We start from the raw sequence: 26728 nt of genomic DNA on the forward strand, positions 1-26728 counted from the left end.
AGCGCTTGCACTCTGTTTTATGATAATTATGAAGAAATTATTAAATGAGACCAAAAGTGATTTCTTTTTTATTTTTTCAGTGATATCCCCACTGACTCAAGTTACGTGACAGCGATATTTGCGGATGACACAGCCTTGTTAGCAGCAGGTGAGTCAACCTCAATATCTACCCTTCCAGTGTAAACAGCAGTCAATGCAATTACTAAATGTTCTTTCAAGTCGTGCATTAAATTAAACGATTTTGGGCCTATGGAGCTCAACTATGGGGTAGCTCAAGTTAAAACTGTATTGCCTGCTTTCAGCGCTTCCAAAATAAGGTACTAAGAAGTATAGTTAATGCTCCTTGGTATATTAGATCTGTTGACCTTCACCGTGATCTTGGTGTGAATTCAGTAGTGAACGAAATAACCAAACTTGTAAAGACTCACGAAATGAGGCTTATACAGCATATCCATACTCATCGGTACTGCTGAACGAGAAAACCGACTGAAACGTAAGAGGCCTTCAGACTTAGCAAGGCAACTGTAGCAGCAAATGAATGTCTTTAACATTTAGCTTTTAATTATTATTTTTAAGTTATTAGAATTGAATTGTTGTTAGTATTTAATCATTGTATACTAGGTACCATTGTAATAAAAACAAAAAAAAAAAAAAACATTTTCGAATTGGTTCAAAATTTACAAAATACTATCTGGTTAATAAATATGAAAAAAACCGCATAAGAGTTCCACATTTAAATGAATATCGACTAAAACATAACCATTTCATTATTCAAGCTATAACAAAAATTTGCTTTAATTTATTAATCCATTTGGTTTAAAGAGAACTAGACATACAATGCTTATTTTGAGGAGCGTAGGATTTTGAAAATTGAGAAAACGATTCACAATATTAAATACTTAAATTTTATTTTTTTAATTTAAGTTTATGAAATTGTGGATTCCATAAATTCTAACCGAGCACTCATTACATTATTATATTTCAATTTTGCTTTTAAATTATTTTTAAGCAGTTTATCAATAATTTTTTGATTTTTTTTTATAAGATTCTGATTTAAATTCTTTATATATAATATTATTTAACAATAAGATTTTTTTAACACTTTTAAAAAATATTTCAAATATATTTTTATTTTTATTTTTATATAACTCTGCGAAATTCTATTTTTCCGATGATACACATCTTGATGATTTCCGAAGTTATTATTATTTTCTTTATTCCACGGTAATTAGAAACAAAAATGTATATTTTCATAATTAAATTTATCGAATTTTGTTTATTAATTTTATTATATATATATATTATATTATATATATATTTTTTTCAAATTCATTTCAATTAAATTAAATTCATTTTTTCACATTCTTGCACACAAACACACACTCACATATGGCAACGAATCAACATGTGTGAACCGTAAACATGTGAATACCCGAACTAACCGACAGCCGTTGCATCCGCCAAAAAACATTTCCGCAAACCGAAATACTTTCCGGTCGAACAAAAAATACGCGACTGCGCGACCGTCGAAATCGAATTTAAAGCGACAAAGGACATGAGAAAACTGAAAGTATTTTTTATGGCAAGTGAGAGGCGAGAATGATAAAAGTAAAAGCAAACGCAGCACTTTCACTTCAACGATAAATTTATTATAGACACTCCCTCTTCCGCCCACTCACGGCTATTAAGCGCGTGTCTTTGTGTGTTTGCAAATATTAACGGCACTTTTTGCCCCCAAGCAGTCATTTCGCGTTTGTATTAATCGCTTCGCGAAAGCAGTAAAGTAAAAACAATTGAAATATGTTGAATAAATAGATAAAACAACAACAACCAACTGGAGGATAGATAATTACAACAACCACAACAGACGATTAGAAAAAAATATGCACACAAAGTAATTAAAACAAAAACAACAAGACGGAAAACTCTCTCTTACACGCACGCAACAGTGTACAGTGTTGCCACCCTTCTGGAATATTCGCAATTGTTGCTGTTGTTGTATCAGCTAACCTCGACGATCCTGTGACTTTGCTAGCCTGTATACATTTTCTATTTAATTGTTTGTTGTTGTCATTTGGGTGGAGCAGCTGAGCGCCATCAAACCAGCGGCATCTGTGTGGCTTTGTGGGTGTTTGTTGCTATTTACCATTTGGTAGACCATAATGACCGCCGAGCAAACTAATAAATTGCAGAGTACCGAACGCAAAGTAATACAATAAACAAAATTGAACTGAAACGCGAAGAAAATAGGTTGGGATGTGGCATGACAACAGCTGAGAGGTCACCAACACCGACAAGATTATAAAAATACATAATTGCGGATAGTAGTAGAGGAGTTAGAGAAACGCAAACGCAAAAGAAGACATATTGAGATAATGGATTAGCATAGTAGCTCCGTTGCTCCCACATACTCATTTCTGTAATTGTTTGGTAAATTTCGTATATTGAGTACTTCTAGAGGGTCCGGCAAGAGGGAGTTGAAAAACCTGGGACATATTCACTATTATAGATCGTAGCACATAACTGCAGGGATCCGCAAGTCAAGTCGATGTCATTTCGTTTCCACGTTTATTAGCGTTTTTGCTTTACCCATGTTCGTTTGCGTGCAAACGGTTGCCACGCGCAATTGCAACAATTAAGAATCAGTCGCACTTATAATATTAGATAGATATAAGAAGGAGAAGGACACTTAAGGCTGATAGATAGGTGTAATTGTTCTTTTCATGTTTTCTACGCCTTCCGTTTTCAATGTCACCGCAAATGGTATAATGACCTTCGGTTGAATGTCTCTTATCTATTTTGACCCTGAATAGAACTGTGGATCTTATTGTATTATATATTATCCTCATTCAATGTCTTTTAGATGTTTTTAATTACTTTCGTTTTATATAATAATAAATGAAATACTATTTTTCTGCAAATGGACTGCGCGAACGCTCTCTCACATAACCGTAATGCAAATAGCAAATAAATTTTCCAACTTCGCCAAAGAAGGGGAGTAAAGAGACATTCAAAGATATTTCTTAAGCTTTAGTACATTCATTCATTACAGCTATCTCATGTTTAATTGAGAGCAGATTCTTGTGGTCAAGTGATCTTAAAGAGAGCCAGAACGGAAAATTTTATTCAGAGCGGTTTCTGGCTGCCACGACTCCAGAAATTCCACATAATTACATTAACAATACCGCTTTCAATTAATTTTTCTGTAAAATGGGTAGCATTTACAAAGACATCTTGTATGTTTATAATGGAATTTCTCATTTATATTTTTTCACGTTTGACTCCTTACTTCTTAGCGAGAAAATCATCCAAAACATATGTATTTACTTAAACTCTTCTGCTTCTCACTTTGCATATAATACTGCCTTAAAGCTCTCCGCAGCCGCAAAAGGAAACCCAGGTGTTGGGCAAACAATTAACATACACTAAGCTTTGGCGTGAAGCCACTCAATTAAGTTTTTATGGCATTTAACGCCATTAAAATCAGTGCTATTCTAGCGATTGGGCAACCAACTGAGCAGAGATATTACACTATTCAAAGGTTCACCTGCCACTTAATCAAGAATGCATTGAATAAATTCTTCGGCTTCATATAAAGTCAATGCTAATAGCTAAGTCTGAAATGGTCTCTAATGTACGCCAGTGACAATTCAACTCACTACCTTCTTCATCCTCCTTCCTGCGGCCTTCTTCCTTACAGCACTCAAACCTGATCCAGCGAAAAGGTCGTAGTTACGTAGAATCTACACCGTTATGCGTGGCAATACGCACTCGTATTTTTATACTCTCGCAACAAAGTTGCTAAACAGAGTATTATAGTTTTGTTCACATAACGGTTATTTGTGTCATCAAGAAATAAAAGAGTCAAATTTGGAATAACGGATCGCACTAGGAGGGAGCATACTTGGATGTAATTTTTTTGGGGAAGTGGGCATGACCCCGCCCCCAAATCGGTTATTTGTAAATCTCTCAAACCAATGACGCTATATAAACCAAACTTCCTGCAGTCAATTCTCTTACGTACCCCACCACACACCATGAAAATAGTTGAAATCGGATAATAGCCACGCCCACCTCCCATACAAAGGTTAGGTTGAAAATTACTAAAAGTGTGTTAGCTCACTAATGAAAAACGCCAGAAATACTAAATTTTACAGAAAAAATAGCAGAAGGAAGCTGCACTTAGATTTTTTTTTGCGAAATGGAAACTGGCGTCGCCCACTGGCGTCGCCCACTTATGGGTCAAAAACCATATCTCAGGAACTACTCGACCGATTTCAATGAAATTCGGTATATAATACTTTCTTGACACCCTGACAACACGGTTAAAAAATGGACGAAATCGGTTCACAACCACGACTACTTTCCTTATAACTCAATTTTGAATTCCATTATATTGTATACAGAGGGAACCAATTAAGATAGCGGAATAAAACTTTACAAAAATAGTGTATATCATCTCTGGCTTCATTTGTGAAGAAATTGTCGAAAACGGACTATAACTTTTCAAGGCCCAGATATCGAACAAGTTGAACTCACTGCCTAAGGGTAAATTTTAACCGAAAATATGCGTAAATCTCTTAGATAATTTAATGTAATTCAGAGGAAATTGTTTTCTTCTAATAGTGTTCTGTTCCAAAAATTATTAAAATCGGGTCATATCACCTCCTAGCTCCCATATACCTAATTATAGGTTTAAAAAAAAAAACGGCTTTATTCCGCATAAATGTATTGGTTCATATATGAGATATCTTAGCAAAATTAAGTGAGCGTATAGTCTTGGATATAGTGCACCTTTCTGGTAAAAATGTATGAAATCGGTTCAGGAATTACCTCAGCCCTCATATACTATATATGACGATTTTCGTTGAAATTATGGGTAAATTTGTGTGTTATGTAAATAAAACTTCTTCAATAAATTGCGAGAGTATAAAATGTTCGGTTACATCCGAACTTAACCCTTCCTTACTTGATATTATTACCTTCGTGCAATGATTATTGGCCTTGTTAATATTTACTGTTCTGTTCATCGTTGGATTGAAATATGATTAGCGGTGTAATTGACCTCAGTCAAATTGTCTGGCAATGCTGCGTTCAATGCGGATATCAGTATATGTTAGTGAGTGAAACTACCGGCCGGTAATTGCCAATAGCCATAAAGTGACCACACCCACTTTCACTTCCTCGTACCGCTCCCATCCCTCGTTCATTGTAACTTCTACAATTATTTATAACTGTTATTTTATAATATTTGACTTGCCTTGCAGTATATCTTGACATTAATTTCAATGAAATTGTTAGTCGAACAGTCGTGTATCGATGGATGAGAAACATCTAAATGAAAATTAAATGCTTCGAGAAACGTTCATTAACACGCAGAGAGTGGCGTTGTCTTTGTTTCCAGGCTGCTGTTGCCATGGCGAGCAGCTGTGAAAAGTGCCACGTATTTGCAATTTTATCGCTTGATTGGAGATGTGCTACAGAAAATTCCCACCGGTGTAATTAAGGGGCACGTGAGTGATTAGCTGTTAGCACTTTTAATGTATTTTTTTCGGTAAATAGAAGACACACATATCAAGCAAGTGCATATGAGCTTTCTGTTTCTCAATTATGATTTCCTGAAAGTTTTATTAAACATTCTAAATCATTCAGGAAATATGCTTATCGTTGTAGCCTCTGTTGAAAAACATAAAATACTACATTATCTAAAACAGCACTCTTTGTTTCGAGTCATCGAAAATATGCAAAAAGTTAAAATCATAACAAGGTAGATATAAACTGTTACCGAGGTGTACTTAAGCGACTACAGTATAGAGCTTGAACTACTGACGTCTTGAACCACACAAATATGTGTTTCTTTATATGAGTGTGCTCATATGTTAGTACCAGCAGTTGAATGTATTTGACCTCAAATTGCTAACTGTTTGCTTTCCGTTCTTTTAACTATTTGTTCATCAATTATGTGCGTATGCATAGCTTTTACGCTGCTATATGCAGATGTATCTATGTATGTCACATACAAAGTATTTAGTTCTCCTTATGGTTTTTGTTTCTATCATTCGTCTCGTATTCTAGTACTGTCGGCAATGCTGCAAATGTTGCAAATTCTTGTTATACCAAAAATAAGTGTTGGTTGCGACGAAGTGCCTTTATAATTCCATACATTCCTCATGGTGGAAAATACTTCGAAGACAACTCTTTGGTGTATACAAACGCTGCTAACACTAAAATCTTTACAAAAATGTATATGTTTCCCTCTGTAAATTCTAGGCTATTAGAATTTAGCTATTACAATATGGGAATCTAAAATTCAATTTGCGGAACCTTAAACTGTAAGCTTCAGGAACAATAAGATGCTTGGAAAAAGGATTTTAGATGTATTTAAGAGTACTATACCAAATAAACCAAATGGAGGATGGCGTCATATGTAGAAGTTCACGAGAAGAAGGTGTCTTTGGCACAACAGTCGGAAAATTCAGAATCCATGACGAAACATCGCCAAACGGCCTGAGGCTGATCGACTTCGCTGGGGGCCGAAATATGGTCGTCCATCAAGCTACCTGGCTATCCCCCGATCGAATCACTCGCAACCAGATTCATCATGTTGTGATAGATGGACGACATGTCTCCAGTGTTTTTGATGTGCGTATGATTCGTGGTCCCAACATCGACTTGGACCACTATCTTGTAGCAGCTAAGATACGCACCCGCCTCTGTGTAGAAAAGCGCACACATCAACAAACACAAGGGAGGTTCGCCATCGAGAAGCTGCAATCACAACCGACAGCCGAACGATTTTCTACTCGACTTGCACTCCTGCACTCTGAGAGCACTCGTCAGCATCTCGGTATAAGGGAGTTGTGGGACGGCATATAAACTCCTTACGTACAGCTGCAACCGAAACCATTGGCTGGTATGATGAGGATTGTCGTCTCGCAGTGGAGAGAAAACAGACTGCCTACTTCGCAATGTTGCGTTCGACCGCAACACCAGCGGGATGGGAAAGATACCGAGAGCTGAAGAGGGAAGCGAGACGCATTTGCAGACAAAAAAAAGAAAGAGGCCAAAATGCGTGAGTATGAAGAGCTTGACAAGCTGGCCGACAGGGGTAATGCTCGAAAATTTTACGAAAAGATCCGGCGACTAACTGAAGGTTTCAAGACCGGAGCACACTCTTGTAGGACCCCCAGAGGTGATCTAGTTATTGATGACCAGAGTATACTGAGTTTGTGGAGGGAACACTTCTCCAGCCTGCTGAATGGCCGTGAAAGTACAACACCAGGAGATAGCGAACCCGATTCCCCTATTAACGACGATGGAACAGATGTTCCATTTCCCGACCGTGAAGGAATTAGAATAGCGATTACTCGCTTGAAGAACAACAAGGCGGCGTGGGCCGATGTATTGCCGGTCGAGCAATTCAAATACGGTGGCGAAGTGCTGATAGGGTGCATGCATCAGCTTCTTTGCGAAATATGGTCGGAAGAAAGCATGCCTGACGATTGGAATCTCAGTGTACTCTGGGATAAGCTCCGTAACATCGCTTATAAGGTACTGTGTGAAATACTAAAACCCACCGTCAACAAACTAATTGAACCTTATCAGTGTGGCTTTAGACCTGGAAAATCTACATCTGACCAGATATTCACCATGCGCCAAATCTTGAAAAAGACCCGTGAAAAGAGGATCGACACACACCATCTCTTTGTTGATTTTAAAGCTGCCTTCGACAGCACGAAAAGGAGTTGCCGTTACGCTTAAACATTGGCAATGGCGAATACCGCATAAGACGGAATGATGAGCTGTATGTGTTATTCGACGACATAGACATAGTATAGCGAATAAAAAGACAGCGGCTGCGCTGGCTGGGTCATGTTGTTTGAATGGACGAAAGTGCCCCAGCTGGTGGAAGCCGAGGAAGAGGGAGAGGCCTCCACTCCGATGGAAGGACCAGGTGGAGAAGGACCTGTCTTCACTTGGTATTACCAATTGGAGCCAAACTGCCAAAAGGAGAGATGCGTGGCGCGCTGTTGTGTACTCGGCTATAACCGCGTAAGCAGTGTCTAAGCCAATCAAGAAGAAGAAGATACCAAATAAACAGATTATAGTTAGTTAATTGAGAAACTATTGAAAGCCATCGCTAAATCCCCTAAGCGACATTCTAAATAAGTTCAGATAATTTAAAAGAAAGTTGTAATAAAATCATCCCTGATGATGAAAATGAGACAGAATCCCAGTAGATTTTGCACACTAAAATAATAATAAAAATATAACTAGAAGCTCTAGGAAGCATACATCTATTTTTAAGCATTGAATGTACTTTCGTTTTTTATTTATAAATTTATGTTAAGACAATCATTGAAATTGGTTAACTAATTCATCCCGGGTATGTATTACTACATTCAGTTTTCGTTTGTAATTCCTTTCGGTTTTCTTAATGCATTGCTCTTGCTTTGCGTGGCTTTGTTTTTCTTTTTTTTTGTCATTCGATTATCATATCTACGTGCTTTTCTATCAATATGGAATGCAATGCAATTTTCCATACTTTTTTAGCAATACTATAACAGCTGGCCGTTGGTAGTATTTGTTGTTGAGTTCGTTTGGTTGATGTAATTTTTATTTTTTCTAGGTGAAAATTCTTGAAAAGTTTTGAATCAGGACTGGAAACACTAGTTTCTTACATCGACCGAATCTAAACTTTGTAGACTTGAGGATAGTCATTCAAGGTTTGGGAGCTGGTGGTCCCCAAATACCTCATAGCTGATACAGCCAAGAATTGTAAATCGTACACTCATTTATCTAAGTTCTTTTGTCTTAAAAAATTTATTATCTAAGCCAGAGTTTTTCAGAGCTCCCATATCAGTTAATATAAGTGGTTCTTAAGAAATTCTTCAGGTTTATTTTGAGGATGTCTAAAACGGACTCTTATATTTTCATTAAAAGACGTATTTCTTGAAAGACATACATAACAAAAATTACTAAATTTCACTTTCCGTTAATTTAATTTTGAGATTTTACATGCTCTAAAAATACACACCGACATATTCACTGATCGATTGCAAATCAGCCACAGTAATGTAAAGAACTATACTGAATGCATATCTACTTAAGTATTCGAGGATAAAGTGACTTTGAAAATAAATCTTACCTGTGACATCCGCTTGCCACTCTCCAACTCCAGATAATCCTCTTCGGCGCTATCAGCCTCTGCGCTACTACTCAACGCCCCTGCGTCATCGCGACCACTTCCTCCACACCTGCCAGCACCCCTACCTGTCGACACGCCGGCGATCTCCGGCTCAGTACAGGGCTCTCTCGTGACAGCTCGCAAGCAACGTCGACGTCGCTCTACCTCGTCCACTAAACCAATGGCATCCTCCTCATCGCTTACATCCATTGAAATGCGGCGCGGCACCTCCGCCATTAGCTCGCCAACATGATTGGCGATTAGACGCTTACGCGCTGTTTTCGACTTGGCCCCCTTGTACACGAATATGTGTGTGTCCTTGTCCACGGCGGCGGTGAGCGGTGTACAAGGCGAGAGTGGTGAGAAGAGACTGGTGCCATCTTCATCAATTGTCGCCGTCGCATGGGCGATGTGATGTTGGCTGCTGTTGTGGGGCGGCATTCTATGCAATGCCGATGCAGCTGCATGCGTGTGAAATGGCGGCGGGCTGGCTGTGGAAGCGCCGTGTGTCAAATTTGACTCAGCGCCTTGGCTGCTGCTGAGATGATGTGATTCATAGTATGGGTTTGTTGTGGAAGTGTGCGCATAAGGCGCATAGGCGCCGGGCGTTAATGTGGAGCTCGCTGATGAGTGCAGTGGCAGCACGTTGTGGCGAGCCGTCGAACGATATGGCATTGAGCGGCCGGCGCTGATTTGTGGAATGAATGAAAGGTTGGAGAGAGAGAGAGAGAGGGAAAGTTTGGGAAAAAAATTAGAAAATATTGTTATTGATTCTAATCATAGTTGAACTTTTTTCATGTTTCAAATCAAATGTCTAAATGTATGCTACAAACATATTAAGTAAATGAGACCCTAGAAGCATGTATCAAGGCGCATTGGCTATTGCCACAAATTTTACTTACTTGTAACCATATTTCGGTGATTCACTCTCATTGCGACGTCTTGAGGCAGACATCATCATATTTGCCCGTTCTCCACGGCTTGCGGCCATCATGTACGTCCACATGATGATGAATCATGACATTCGGAAGTGCGAAAATGGATCTAACCAAATTTTGTTTTTGCTTGCTTGTGTGTTTGCTTGTAGGCGACGAAAATACTATCTTTAGCGTTGGTTTATATATTCGATTTTGCACTCGTTTGGTATTATGGCCTATTTCGGAAGCACAGTAAAAGTTGTTCTCTTGCACTAATATTGATTGAATATTGATAATTGATAGATTCTCTACCAGTCAGCTAATTGCTAGCGATGGTAGGCGGATTTACGTGCACACACCCACTCATATTCACTCACTTGTCTTTAGAGCTAACAAATAATCCAGCTCAGTGTGGACCAACGATTTTTCATGCAACACACTTACGTCGCAATTCTAACTAACCCCACAATGCTTTCACTTATTTTTATTTATGCACACGATTTTTTCACATTTTTTTCCCGAATTCGTTTTCACAAGATATTTTCTCGATACTTTAATTGGTAAGCACTTTTTCATGCACTATGCTCACACCGTTATTTATTTGGAACTGTGCTCAAATACGCTACTCATATAAATATACTCACAATCGTTTAAGGTTATGGATATTTTACTAGCTTTTTGAACCTTTTTGCTTTTGAAATTTATTTTTGTTTTCTTTTGCTATTCGCATATGCACACTTTTCGTTATCTATTTACAGGCGCCGGCACTTCATTTACTCGCTCATCGTTCATTTCCTTATTAAACCATGTCAATTACCGCAATTAACACTGAAAATGAATGAAAAGAGAAAAAACTGTTAATTCACATGCATTTACTTAAAATAGAAATATATAAACGTATATATGAATGTATAGTGTATATATTTAAAACTACCAGCAGGGCATTGTATTATTTCGCAACTTAATTATGCGCAATGTCATCATGGTTTAATCACCTATACAGCTACTTCGGCGCTGGCATAAAAATTTGTTTTTGTAACGCAAAATTGTTCAAGTTCATTGCTTAGGTAATGGAAACGCCATTAGCAGTTGTGAAAGTCAACATCCCTTCGACAACGCAGGTGAAAAATTTTAAACGGTGAGCTTTCCTCTTTCGAATAATACTTTCAATGTTAATATTTATTGACGATAATAATATTTTCAGCTAGAAGGTATCGAGTAGATAAGTCATGTGGATGAAGTAAATATCATTAGGCTCATCATATGATTGTATCATTCCTTATATTTTCAATTTAACTTTCTTAATTTTTCATTAAATTTCATATATTTGTAATTAAAATAGTATACTCGTAAGTAAATGCTCCAGTTATTGAAATAATCTAATAGCCTTTTACACAGCCAAATTTATTGATCAATTATAATTGTGATTGACAAACCAGTTTTTGCCTTTCACACCGACGGCTACTCGATAAACGATCAGCTGTTACAAATTTTTATTTTTGTTGTTTTTGCTTTTCATTAGAAGTTGTTTTCATCAGCTGATTGCTATTTTTTATTTATTTCCAGCAGCGACATCTTCAGTCGAGTAGTATCGATGCTATTTTATCAAAAAAATACAACCAATCGCAGACAAAGAACTTATATATAATTACAAATACGGTCTGAGTCGTAGAGTTGCATTTCAAGACATGTTTGGCCCGAATTGTATTCTATGAACGTGGACAATATGTGGTTCCAACAGGATGGCGCCACAAGCCATACGGCAAATGTCACAATCGATTTATTGAAAACCAAGTTTGGCAAACGTGTTATCTCACAAATGGCCCAGTTAATTGGCCGCCTCAGTCGTACGATTTCCTGTGGGGCTACGTCAAGTCTATAGTCTGTATGCCAAACCTTTTGTTGCGCTCCTATTGAAAAACCTTTTAGTTATATTTTAGTTTCAATTTGTATGGTAAAACGATCTTAATTAGCGTTTTAATCGAGCAGATTAATTGATCGATTAGTTCCTGTATGAAAAGGCTATAATGACTCATTTACAAATTCAAACATAAATACATATACTTGTATATGCATGTGTCTATGTTGACTACCAGACAGCCTTATCGACGTGTAGACAATTCTAACTCAACCACAACTCAATAATTTGTCTCAAGATAAATACAATACTCATATATGTACGTAATACCCACAAGTACATGCAGGCTATTCGCATCTGCAACTGAGACAGAGCTGTCTAAATACAATTTCACATATGATGAAAGTAACGTTAAGCACATGTAAATTAAATAAAAGTAAAAAGGAAATTATATGTCTACTTCTACAAAAGTGAAAACCGTCAGACTGTAATAAAAGGAACAAATGAATCTGGTTGGTGCCAAAATGTCGCGACGTCGCTGAGACATCGCCGTTGCAATGCCACAAGTGCATTGCTAATGATGCAAAAAAGAGAAATGAGAAAATAGAAAGAATGACTGAGTAACTGTACTTATTAAGGAAGCGAACACAGTGGCAAATAGAAGCATGAGGTTAGCTCCCGTCTCGTGTTGCAGTGAAAGTGAAAAGTTTGTCTTATGAATGAATGTTCCTAAAGTCAACTATATTTAAGTTCATTGCGTTGGTGCGAGGATAACAGTAAAATTGACTTCAGTATACAATTGTACACATATACACACTGTGCTCAAATTTATTTTTATGTTAAATTAGATTTCATCTAAAAGAAAGTAATGTCATTGTTTAGGTGTTGAAATGCAATATTTGCGAAATAATATTGACGAATGTTGCCACCTCATCTAAATTGCAAAAAGTGGGTTGTAGACATACGTTTTTGCTAATTGAACTCGTTTTTAACTCGATATTCTCGTTAATTAATTCCATAACTGCAATTCACGACTTCTCCGCTCATTCAACCTGAATATATTCTATATTATTATGATCAAAATCTCCGCAATTGAATTTCGCAATCCTTCAAGCATACTATCATTGCCATAAGACAGCTGACTGCTACTTGAAACACTCGCACGGGTATCTCCACAAAATTCGCTTTGATTTCCTGGCAAAGGAGCACTTCAGAAGTCAGGTTTAATAAAGCAACATTCGCAGGCACGTCTACACTATGTACCACTTAGTGATACAGTGAAGAGATCATGTGAGTGGAATATTTTTGCAATGATGCTCTAGACTCTGCCATAAAATAATAAAATAACATTGAGCCAATATTATTGTTTTGCACGTGAGTGTATATGCGTTTGTAATTAGGCGAAGCACCGAAGCACATGAAATATTGATTAAGGCGTTTTCAATAAATTGTATTTGCTACGTTCAACTTACTCGACGCATTTTGAGATAAAAAAAAAATTACTTCCCCATGCATGCGCAAGTAATAAAAATTTTAATTTTTCTGCAATTTTTATCACATCTCAAAAATGATGAAAACAAGAAGAATGAAGTGTTAGTGGGAAAGTTAAAGCTTTAGTTTTTAGCACACCTTCAGGCGCGCAGTAATGTTGTGAGAAACAATGGCAAACGCATACATTCCTTTTAACTGGCTGAAACGTCAATTATCGTTTTAGATTATCGAATTTGATTAACGACAAAACTTTGCCGACTGCCTGCTATAAAAAAGAATTAAATATAAAAGCAGAATGATAAAATAAAAAGCAGCAAAAATTTCTAAGGTTTTCGGAAGCAATGTTTATGAAAAGCATTTGTGGTATGTGATTTTTTTGTTATTTTTCATTGGAAATATTTTAAACAAAAAAATGTATATTATGTTTCAAAAATTCCTAACCTAATTACCAAGACGACATTTGTTTTATCACTACGTTTTCAGTCGCCTTATAACGTTATATTTCTCAGCAAAACAGATTTACGCTTTTGCCATTCACTTATAAGCATTTCAAACACCAGTATCACTAAATAAATATATGTCGTATACCACGCGAATTCATATCGAAAGCAAAGGAGAGTGAAGAAAAAACAAAAATGAGCTAAAAGTTGCATGTTTGAGACGTTGATTGAGTGGAAGGTCATTCTAGTTTTTTTTTCGAACGTCGTGTGAGATGTTAAATTATGTGAACAGAAAATAAATGTAATTTCATTTTCCTTTGCACACCATTTCCTCAACTGCATTTCTTTGAAATGAAATCGATAAACTTTTATAAAATATATTACCACTGTCCACTTTTGAGGTACACAAACTAATGAAATATAATATAAAAGAAACTTTAAATTTTCGCACTAGAATGGCTCAGGTGCTTTTATTGAATGCTTTGAAATTCAATTCGGCAGGTGCATAATCAACAATTTTACTAAGATAGCACGTTCTTTTGGGATATAAACATATTATATTTTGAAGCTCTTTTATCATATTTACTATTATTATTATTATTGCCGTCTTATTATACTTACATTTTTTCTTATTGGAAAATCAACTTTATATTTTATCCCTAAACACAGAAATTATGTATATACTATATATATACATATACACATATGTATTTGTACATTTTTTACCTTTTTTGCTTTTGCTGTTCATGAGTTCCTGCAATGCCACTCAGGAATTCCGTTTTTATTAGAAAATGAAGCTAAGAAAAGCGCCAAAGCGTTGAAGTACTCTCAATACAACAATGGCGAATCGTCACTCCACAAAGCATTGATTGTTCAACTGAGTGGCAAACAACTTGTAAAAATAAATAAAATTGAAATCAAATTTGAATAAACAAATAAAATTTATTTCGAAGCTTGAATACGCAAGAATACTTACATAAATTTGTGAAAATATGAAAATCGTGGTGAGTAAAGAAATTGCAAATATGAAAATATTTGAAATCTCTCAACGATTTATTGAAATGAGTTGACAGTTAAAGTCAATGAGAGGTAAAAATGCTTTATTAAAAAAGTAAATCAGTTAATTAAAAACAGTTGCTATCTGCGCCTGTTGCACTATCAAATATAATTGAATTGTCGCATTTTCTTTAGATCTTAATTGAGTTCCGAAAAAAGCTGACTGTAGACTTAATTATATAGCATATATCTTTGTAGATTTTGTTGTTATTACTTGACGCGTACATACCATTATAACCATGTATATGTAAAAGCACGCATTTCGCCCTCTAATTAATTGTGCCCATGAACGTTAATTACTTCCGGTCGCATTAACACGCTTTTCACGCTCAAGGCAAGATGAAATGATGTTAGTTAACTTGTAATTACCTACGTAGTGATAAGATTTCGATAGACTACTTGTAATTATGAATGGACTTACAATTCGGAGATATGCGTTTGTATGGAAGTGTCTTTTTAGAAATGAGATTTACTAAATAATTATTAAAAAATTTAAAAAAAAATATCAATATCTGATGATTTTCGCACTTTTCTATAAAAATTAAGCCTTTGCATTAAATTATTTATCCTTCAGAAATTTTTTTGAATTCGGTAACTAAAATCTGGAAATTAAATATTTACGAGAGCTTCTCAACACACAAATTATCTGCTTCAAAAGTCCTCAAAGAGCGGTCAAATAAATAGGCGTACATTGAACACATCTAGTTACATATGTCTCACCACACACTTGTATACATTTTCTGCGTGTGTATATGCATGTTGTAGTTATCGGTGTGTATTTAGTATGTGTTAGTGATATCTCAAGTATTCATATGGGTCGTTGCTTTCTGGTGCGTTATTAAAGTGATTTCACGCGTAGACAACTAACCATTTGTTTGTGATGGTAGCAAAAGCAACAGCAATAACAATCACTGCAAGCAATAAGCAAGCAGAAGTCGACGGTCGGCAGTCAACAGCCAACGCGCCGCCGGTAAGTAGCAAATCGCAAGTAAAGAAACCGCAAATAACCGTAGACTTACACTTCTAAATACAGATGTGTCTGTAAATATTGTGTGTTCCTGCTGCCAGCGTTCATGCTGCCTTCAATTACCGGTCGTTGGCTTGCGGCTTTGACACAAATGTTTCCAATAGTCAATGTGTGTGTTGGTGTGTAACAGCCAGTCATTGAGATTTTCTACTAACATTCTATATATACTACTCTTTGAAAAAATTGTTTTGAATTGGAGGAGCAGGCATTTAGTTAATGTAGCAGTGCATACTAGCTTCAAAGTGAGATAAGTTCAATAGATATTTTTGCACACTGATGTAGCAGATCAGTAATCATAATTGAAATTAACATCTTTTTCATTTAAATCATGTTTATCCAAGCAGTGAAAAACTTTTAAATTAAGAAAATACGTACGTTCATTATGTATACAAACATACTCTTTACCAAAAATCGTTATAACGTATCTACACTTCAATGTACGTTTGTGCAAAAATATGTATATACACATATGTAAGTGCGAATTTCTAACACGTGTGCGTTCACATCTGCTAGTGGCGAATCTCTTAAAATAATTTGAAAATAATTGTAATTTTCGCTCAGCAACTGTTGAGTTGCTTTTGTCGCACAAAATGTTGATCATACGCCATGACAGTTACAGTTGACTTCTATTAATAATCCTTATGAATTCTATAAATTCAAATAGCCAATTTATCGCATAAATAAAATTGAGTGAGCTTAAAAATAAATATGTGTATATTTGTGAATAGATTTTCAGATGTATAAAGTAAAATATGTGAAGTGTAAGACCGAAATTATGCATATTTAAAAACAACCATTTATATTTGATACACACAGTTGTAAATATATATGTCGAAACACTTTAAAAAACCTCAACAAAGTGCCATATCTCACTTCTATCAACGTTGATTAAGTTTCACTAAAGCCAACACAGTAATTCTGTTGCACACAGTGCAGTGATAGCTCTAGAACTTTACTATCACCCAGATTAATACCATGGCCGGAAGTCCTAACATACGTTGCTCACCTCGCCACTAGGGCATCTACGCTAGACTGTTCGGTTTATGGCAATGTCCAAAATGTCTGTGTTGACAACACACTACTTATATATGAGCTCACATCTACTCAACTGTATCACCATCTGTACATATATGTCGAGATGTGTGTACCAAGCTCAATTTTCGTATCTCTTCGAAAAACTTACCATTCAAGTTTAGTGTGAAAAGTTTTTCGATTTGTCGCTGTCACAGGTGTGAGGAAAGTTTGTGATTTTCGGCGTCAACATTTACGTCAAATTTGTTGAATTTGGTTTGGAAAGATTTTTCTTAATTATATTAATGCTATGCTTATGAATCCATAGGAAGTGTTGTGTATTAATTTTTATCTAATACATTTTTATATTTTACTTGAGAAGATTGTGTGCAAATTTGTTAATTATGTCCATTTTCGGCAACGTAACTAATTTATTTAAGTAGTTGATGTTGAGCGAGATTATGGATTGTGTGGTCACTGGACTTGGAGTTTGTCTACGGTATTCTCTTGCTGGATTGATTTTGGGAGAAATAAGTGATTATAATTTCGTTATTTCCTTGAAAATAAAAGAAATGACTTATTAATTAAATTTAATAATTTCGGAGAAGTGACGCATTATGATATCTTCACTTAGTCTCAAAAAAGTTATTTAGTGAGACTTTCAGTATTAAAATAATTTTTCTGTCGTTTCAAAACATGAACAAAAACAAAAGATTTTATTACTTTAAAATATTGTTAACTGTAATTAAACTAAAAGGCATAGCAGTCCAAACAAAAGATAAACGAAATAAACTTAAATGCACAACAAATTAGTTTCGTTCAAAACTTAATTCATATGTCAACCTACACTAACATTCTGCGAATAGAGCATAAGTGTAAAAAAACTATTAAAATGTGTAACGGAATGAATTTGTTAGAAATGTTAGGCAGGAGTCCCAGCTGCACACGAACGTTTAGCGACAAAGTGCCGACTGCTGTTCACAGTTTTACAGCTCCTAAGAGGACACTTACGTATCTATGTATATTTGATGGAGATGTGTGTGCGCACACCAGCGCCAAGTGACCACAAAATTTTATGTGCTTGCAGGTTTATGTAGCCACCGCAATGATCTCTCCAAATGCTCGTATGTATAACGTATAGTTGTATTGCAAATTTATATGAGAACGAATTTATATAACTTATAACTTGTTGGTGGTTAACATGGTAAATTAAAGAAAGTTAACTTTACTATAATTAGTCCTAAAACCAAGGCATTCGCTCTGGCATTCATACTTGGCTGTTAAAGAAATACTGCTATTAGCCTGATATACATATATAATATTATGGGTCTTAGTCGTATGTAGTAATCGCTTCAGACGGCATCTCTATTCAGTTATGTACTCATATTCAAGAATTAAATAAAAAATAGTTTTACTAAAACATATATAACGAATAGAGTGTGTTAAAAGGTGAATGGTTTTTTATGTTCTAATCTTCAATGGAATATTTGACCTTTTTATTATAAAGAGTTGCAAGCGGAAAAAGGTACAAGGAAACTCATTTAGGAGAAATAATTTTTCAAAGGCGCAGAAGCTCTAATTTAATTAAAATATAATTTGATAAAGAAATTATGTGTAATTATTAAGAATAAGTTACATATATTAGGTTTTACAGATTAAAGTTTTAAAAAGTTTCACATAATTTTAACCTTTTAAAAATTCATTTTTTACTGCTGGTAAAATCAATCAAAATCTGTATTTTCACATTACACAGATGCGAAGATGCAAACGAAAGCAGAATAGAATTCAAGTAAATCTCTGTTCCACAATGGAAGCAAATGTCACACAAAGACCTCGGCACCTCATTGATTAGTGTCATTAATGTTAGTGAAACGAATGTCGAAATGATTACTTGGTGGAGTGGTAGTGGAGAAAACAACAAAATACCACTAAGCTGCTGTTAGCAAAATTTTTAGCCTGAAAATATATCTTTACACTGTTTTTTTTTCATCTAAATATATAAATTTTGTCTTCTGCTTAATCGGAAAGTATCTTCCCAATTCTGATTGATATTACATACTACCAATTAAATAAGGTTTTCAGACAGCTCGCTAATTTAGTCAATTTCTGAATTGTCTACACAGATAAGTATAGGAACAAGCAAATTTATTACATTGAGTACCTTAAATAACGAACATCGGGGATTTGTAAGTACTCGGTTTAACGAACAACATTAAGAAGACATATGAAGAAAGAGGAAAAAATCAAATAACATCGAACCAGAATTAAAAATAAAACTTAAAAAAATTAAAAAGAAATATGCAAATTGAAAAAATGTTGAATTTTATAAAAAATCTTAAAATTATTGATCAGCACCAAATAGAAGTAAAAGTGTCAGAATTGATCCAATTTTGGAGAATTTAGCTGATTTGAATTATTTTGTTATTGCTTTTGCTTTTTAACAAATAATTAAAAAACCAATTTATTAAACTGCAATTTACGGATATTTAACTCATTTTTATTGATAAAAATACCTCTAAGTGAGTACTCGAATTAACGAAAAATTCGATATAGCGAACAGGCCTGACAAGTTTTTTCGATAATATTAGTGCTATAACCAATTATAAGATAACCACACACAGTTCCCTGCCCACTAAAAACAGATTCAGTCAAAGACACAAGTTTAGTGCAGCGACACTTCTACAACATCAACGGTATGAACAATCTCTTCAATGAAGCTATAATTAGCGAAAATTCTATACATTTGTCCCGGTCTTTGCTGACACATGTACACTCACTGGAGCTTTTTATTACATTTTGTTTATTTGTTCTTTATAAACAATTTGTTTCTAAAACTGTTAAACTAGTTACATATATATGTATATTCACACTCCCTGTTTCTCACTCAAGCTTTACCTCTGAGCTGACTTGTGAAAATTTCTTAATTGGAAAGTGCAATTTCTTCTTATTGTTTCATTTGTAGATTTTATAGATTTACTTTGCGTATTTTTATTGCTCACTATTTCGTATTGTTGTATTGTTTGCGAGTCTTTCATGGTCCGCAGAGCAATAAGTAAGAGTTGGCAATTACTTGACATTTTCTGTTGAATATTTTGATAGGTCTGGTAATTGTGATTTGAGTACTTAAATGGAAGTGTAAACTGCGTCGAAAATTGATGTGAACTATTACACTTTTTGATTAAGGTTTGGCCGCAAATTGTCTTTGGAGATAACATTATTTCAAACCTAATTAAATGTTGACGAGTTGAAGAAAGGCTTCATATAATTTGCTGGTAATGTCATTTATTTGAATGGTAATTACTCTAAGTAATGAATTAAACTTTAGTTTAGTCATCGCCCTTTTCCTCTGCTATGATTTGCTTAAATTGCTAATCATATGTTTGTGGGTACCCTCTTCCTTGTCTCCTTGTCAACTTTAATCTGCTATTATTTTATAATTTGATGAATGAGTTCGCTAGCAATTACTCTGGTATTGATGGTAGTCTGTGTGCTAAACAATAAATCAAGACAGACATTTACAAGGAGCAGCAAATGTGCATACGTTTATGTGTATTTTAGACACTAAGCCACAGCAGAGTGTCAACATCCCTTTTACGCTAGCAGTATAGGAAAATATGTGAATTGAAGTAAACTTTTTTATTTCCACTTATCATCTAGATATTTATAAGCATTTGAGTAAATAACCTTAAAATGAAGTGGTGCAAAGCATTGAAAAGAATTAAAATTTATAGTCACCAGCACAAGCTCTCATTTAACACAAATTTGTTGGCCATCCAAAAAAAAAAAAAAAAATAAAAATAAAACAATCATGTTACTCCCATTGAATTTCTCCCACGCTTTCGCAGATTCAATGGTTGACAGATGTCTTACCAAGCTAAATACAGAAAAAAATCTGAACTACAATTTGCTATACCAGAATTCCTGCACCGATGACCTCTTCTATGCATACCAACGGTCTCTCTGTGAACCCTTACAAAATCAAGCGAAAGTTGAAAAGGGTATAAATTTTTTGCAGTAGCGTATGAGTGACATTTTAAGGACATCCAGCAGTCAGCGAAAATTTGGTTAAAGAAGAGAAATTGCGAAATCTACTGTAGCAAAATGGGTCACACGCATTGGTGAACGCGGGAATTTCGTTAAAGTTTATTTGCCATTTCCGATATGATATTCATTGTGTTCTGCTTGATCTGATTCATGTGAATATTTTAAATTTATGCTTACAATACATATTGCTATTTACATTGAATTAAGTGGCAATGCGACACAGCAAAACTATATTCTATCAAAATGCAACCCCTCGTCCAATTTGTTTAGTGTAATTTTGCAATTTATCTCACTTGTCAGTAATCCTATAGCTTTTGCAGTTAATTTAAATTTGAATTGTTTACAATACAAACAAACGAATTTTGAAGGGACTAGTTGCATAGAAGAATGAAACTAAAAGTTGTATGTATATGGCTTTTCACTCAGTATCAGTTATTCAAATGTTGTGTATACGCCGTGTACGTCTACTTCTATGAATTGTACTAACTTTTATCGTATATAGTATGATGTATATACTGTATAGGAATATTCCAGACTCAAATCAATGAAATTTCAGTGAGTTTACATGTGATTTCAACATTACTTTCGGTCTTTAAATTCGTCATATTTTATTTTATAAATTATTTTATTTCCAACGCACAACCAAAAAATAGTTCTGCATTGACCTTATATGTCATACTTTTGACAATTTGTTTCGTGAGTCAGCTATATATTAAAGTTGGACAATTTCTAAGCAAACCGCAAAGGATTGATAACAAAAATTTTCAAATGAGTTGGTAATCAAAAAAACTGAATTGAAGAATCATAAGGAACGCTTTTAAAATATCTCATATAGACAGGAATGAAGAAAAGTATATTCGTATGTTTAAAAGAAAACATTTATGTAAGTGTGTGTAAGCGTCGAAGAAAAATTCGGTCAAGTTTTCTTGCAGTGCGAAGACATATCAATAATGACCGAAAAATATCACAAAAACAAAATAGAACAAAAACAAACCCCATTGCAAAGATGTGTGCAATGCAAGAAAATTTGAGAAATAATGTGATTGAGTATACGAGTTTTGACAGCAAAAAATATGAAAGAAAATTCATAAAAGTTTGAGTGAAATTAGAAATTGGCAATTTCTTTTGTGGTAAACATTTTTAAGTCTGCATTTCATGCTCACACTTTGCTGAAGAATTCTTAGAATTTCCAAGGAGGGATTTTCAAATTTAAGTTACTTCATTTATTTTGACATCGCCGATATATTCGAAGCATTGGAACTTTTAAGCTAATACACACTGTGCTAATTTTATAACCCCTTATTTGAATTTTTCAAAACAAACAAATATAATTGAAAACAAAAATTATTTAAATTTTTATGTCTACTTGTGTCGCATTGAGTGCATGGGGAGTAGTTTCAGTTGACATTTTTATTAAATTTTAGAATGAAAGGCATCCCTATGCACGCTATAATGTGTATATAAGCCAGACATTCGTATGTGTGCAATATGACATACGACGGCTGCTATATATATTTCTGGAACACTAAGTGTTGCCAGTTGCAATCTGACATTTCCATTGGAAAGTTTGACATTTTTTAGCATAACATCACTCAGAACGTTTTGTCATTTAATCGTAAATTGTTTTATTTACAGGGAATTAAAAAATTCATCTCGGCCAAAAAATGGTATTAACTCATGAACATTTTCGTGCGATCATTTTTCACAACTTTCGACGTGGATTATCGCGACAAGAGTGAATCCATGAACTAAAATCTTTGTATGGCTATGAAGCACCATCCTATAGCACTGTGAAAAATTGGTACAACGAATTCAATCGTGGCCGACGCTCGCTCAAAGACGAATTCCGTGAAGGTCGTCCAAAAACAGCCGTTGTGCCAGAAAACATCGATGCCGTACGTGAACATATAATGCAAGACCGTCATGTAACATACCTTCAGATAGAGGCATGCCTATGCATTTCTCCTACCAGTATACATTCGATATTGCATGAACACCTGCCCGTAAAAAAGGTTTGTTCTCGTTGGATCCCGCACAATTTGACAATCGCTCAAAAAAGGCTCAAAAAAGTGCTTCGAAAATTGGTTTGAGCGCATGCAAAAGTGTATAAATCTTGATGGAGAATATTTTGAAAAACAATAAAACCATTTTCGTTGATAAATATACCTAATTTCATTATTAGGCCAGAAATATATATAGCAGCCCTCGTATAACCTAATTGAAATACCAAAGCCGATTAAGGTGTGTCCATATTGACAAACCAGACAAAACGACTAAAACCAGACATGCTCATTTCGTTAAGTGTTTGATAGGGTGGGTCTGTATGCATATGCAGAAATTCATATATATTTGCAACACATACTTTTAGGCGCCTTCGCATACCGGCTTTGAAGTATTTAGACGGCTGCGTAGCACTCCAAGGTGAAAGTTCAATTGCCTCTTGTTACATATTCCCAGGTGACCACATACACACAAATTTGCTCACATATTTGTATAATCACACATATACCATATACTTTTTAAATTATCGATATTTCTAAACTAAAATATTCCTGGAATGCCATTAACATACTGGCTTTGGTTGATATCAATATTATCACAACATTCCATTTTCGAAATTCCATGGTGATGATACATGTGCGAACACCGTAACACTAATGCAATTTAGATTTTCAGAAGTACATATATATTTTTATCTGGGCATTATTGAAATTTTTTCCCAATATTCAAAAAAATATAGATACATATACATAAAAAATATAATATATATTTACATACACTTAGCACAACGAGTATACAATTTAAAATGTCAACAAGCGCACACCAAACAACACTAAACAAACAACTTAAAAAATATATACAAGAACGAAGACGCGCACATATTCATATATATTTATATTTCTATATGCATACATACATACATAGAACATATCCATCATATTAAATACTTATGCTGTTTATATTCAAGCGTCAGGGCACAAAAATCTCCCAAAGTGCAAAGAAAACATAATTTATATGTTAGCACACTTTTGGGCGACGAAACGCTTGAACCAGAAAATCAACTCCCAACGACGCCAAAGGTGATTTAAATGTCTGCAGAGCGGTGTAAAGGTGTTCTACGAAACTTGGCACCAATGGATGAGTAATAACTAAGCGATGTGAGGATTTTTTTCTCTTAAAATGTTGTTGTATTGTCACATGAGGGAGCATGTGTTACAAATTTACTCAACGCACCAGTTAACGCACCACGAGCACAAAATAAGGTTTAGTTATGCATACTTATGCACCACATCGAAGGTATATTGTCACTAACGCGCTGAGCGCTTAATACTCATTTGTTGTAGTATACAGCCAGACAATACACTCGCGTACTTTTCTCATAAATAATTGCTGCGAGCAGAGCGTTAGCTAGTGATGCTGTTGTTGTATGTATATATTGTGTATTAAAAACCTTATTGCATTATTAATTATTGCGTTAATTGAGCATTTTAATAACAATAATTTGTTTCCTAAAACTGTACTGTAGGTGTAAAGGAACTGAGAAAAGCTGACATAACGAAAAGTTTTTAATGTGTAATAAGCAACTCATTCTAAAAAGGGTCTAAGTATACTGTTGTCTTCTGAAGACCTTATTTCCATTAAATATTGCTGCAGCTTACTTTGAGATTTCTGTATTGGCTTTTATGCAGCCAAATTAGGCTGTGATGAACAAGCAGGTTGATACCTACTATAATTTCAAGTCTGCTTTATAAGATGTAAGCATATATTATCCCAAGTTAGCAAACGCAATATTTTATTTTCATAACTATATGGCATAGCTTGCCAAAAAACCATGTCCACATTCATAAAGTCTTTGTCGCACAAAAATATCTAATTTTGTCGAATATCGTGATAGTATTAAAAATGGCATGCTATTTTTCAGGGTTTTGAGAATACAGTATTCAATTTGTTGGTATATGGGTATTATTTTATTTATTTTATTATTTGATTTTTCTTTCTTATTGAATACAATTTTTTATTTTAGTTACTTTATTTCATTTTATTTGAGAGCTGCCATACATGCAGGCGTACCACTGAACCTGGTCACTTTTATACCTAACGACGTTTTATTTCGAAGCTCTTTTCCTGCACAGCGTCAGTTATTTGTATATTTATGTATGTATACATGAGTTACTTGCCATGCTCAGCATTAGACAGCACGCTTCAACAATTTAGATAAATACATAAATAATCAAGCAAATAAAGGCACGTGATCAATCGAAGCAACACTCCTAATCTAGAGATACACTTATCCGCATGTCAAGTCCGTGAGATATTCAAAAGGCCGTTAATGCATAATACAACACATATACAAAGACTAAAGTACAACTCACATATGAGCGACGACGCTGGATTGTGAGTATATATTTGTATATTTATAAGTGAAAATGTACAAGCCAGTACCGGAACTTGGCTACTTGTGTGTGCATTCAATAAAAAAAAATATTACTTCATTCATTAAACAAACTTCATTATTGGGCTGATGTACATAAGAACAACTAACGTCTAACCATGGACCAATGAAAAGTCGAAGATATTATTAATTTTAGTATATCGCTTGACGGCAAACAAGGTCGATGGCAAAGCACTAATAGGATGTACATATGCGTCTGTCTGCTTTGTTGATATTTGAAACCGGAACTTAATGGTGAAAGACTCTTACACAACCACTACATCTCTTCGTATATATTCTCCCTTCTCTCTCTCTCTCTCAGATTTAGTTTTTCATCTATTTCAAACACAATTCCCTCCAGCTTCAACACTTGATTCGCATCGTTCACAGATAATGACGACAAGATATTGCCTATTTGAAGGCGCCAGCAGATATGTACTCACCAACCCGCTGTGCAGTCTAGCAATGTATGCTGACCAATTTATTGGCGGTTTCTCCGAAGGCAATGAAGGCCAAATTAAGTGAGTGACAGAAATGGCTGCATAAATGACGTAGTGCATTTATACAAATGTGAGTAAACTTTCACGCGAATGTGTTTAATTGTTCATCCCAAGTATGTTTGTAAATTCTCGAACGGCATACCTTGTATCTGTATCCCTATATGTATGCATTAAAAGAAGCATTAGGAAGCACTTTTTCCATTCGTTTGATTGTTTTTTTTTCTTATTTCTTTTTTTTTGTAGTCAAAACTGACGGTTAATTTTCCACACATATGCATTTTAGTGTTGGCATAATTTTAGGCGCTTCACAGTGGTGGGCGTTACGTCGTGTACATTTCGCACTCCTCAACCCTCGCAAACACTAGGTTGAATGCTTTCAGTTTACAACGTTCTCCACTCCGCACAGCGGCAGCTGTCAGTCGAAATACAAGTTGAAATAACCATCATTACCACTTAAAGTTCGTATGTGTACACATTTTTTCAGACATTGTATAATTGTGCGACCTCCTTTCAGTACCACGTGTAGTATCTTTCAGCATTACTCAAATGTATTGTCTATACGAACTTTTGTAGTTTTTTAGATACAATTCGGTTTTGTGTTCGTCTGCGTTTGTCTACTACTACTACATACACTGAATCAAGGTAACAAACTTTTCATTCGAGTTGCTGCACGTTTTAAAATGTTTATTGTTTTTTTTTTGCTTTTGTTTACTGATATATGTAAATATATCTGTTAGCATACATAGACATTGTCTGATTTTACTT

At 34.9% G+C, this 26728-nt stretch overlaps 1 protein-coding gene across 2 annotated transcripts in view; it reads right to left on the reverse strand.

The window, feature by feature from the left end:
* The window catches only part of LOC105209913 (cyclic nucleotide-gated cation channel subunit A), a 33764-nt gene extending 22864 nt beyond the window's left edge, over positions 1–10900 (reverse strand). Inside the window, exons 1-2 of one of the 2 annotated variants that reach the window (XM_054234162.1) lie at positions 10090–10900; positions 9149–9875 (exon numbers count right to left, since the gene is read on the reverse strand). In XM_054234162.1, the coding sequence (XP_054090137.1) occupies positions 9149–9875; positions 10090–10193 (831 nt within the window). In that variant the 5' untranslated portion in view covers positions 10194–10900. The remainder of the gene's footprint in view (positions 1–9148; positions 9876–10089) is intronic. The other variant, XM_054234163.1, reaches the window with a different exon arrangement.
* Positions 10901–26728: the final 15828 nt, after the last annotated feature.

Source organism: Zeugodacus cucurbitae, chromosome 6, assembly GCF_028554725.1.
Source record: "Zeugodacus cucurbitae isolate PBARC_wt_2022May chromosome 6, idZeuCucr1.2, whole genome shotgun sequence".
Taxonomy (NCBI): domain Eukaryota; kingdom Metazoa; phylum Arthropoda; class Insecta; order Diptera; family Tephritidae; genus Zeugodacus; species Zeugodacus cucurbitae.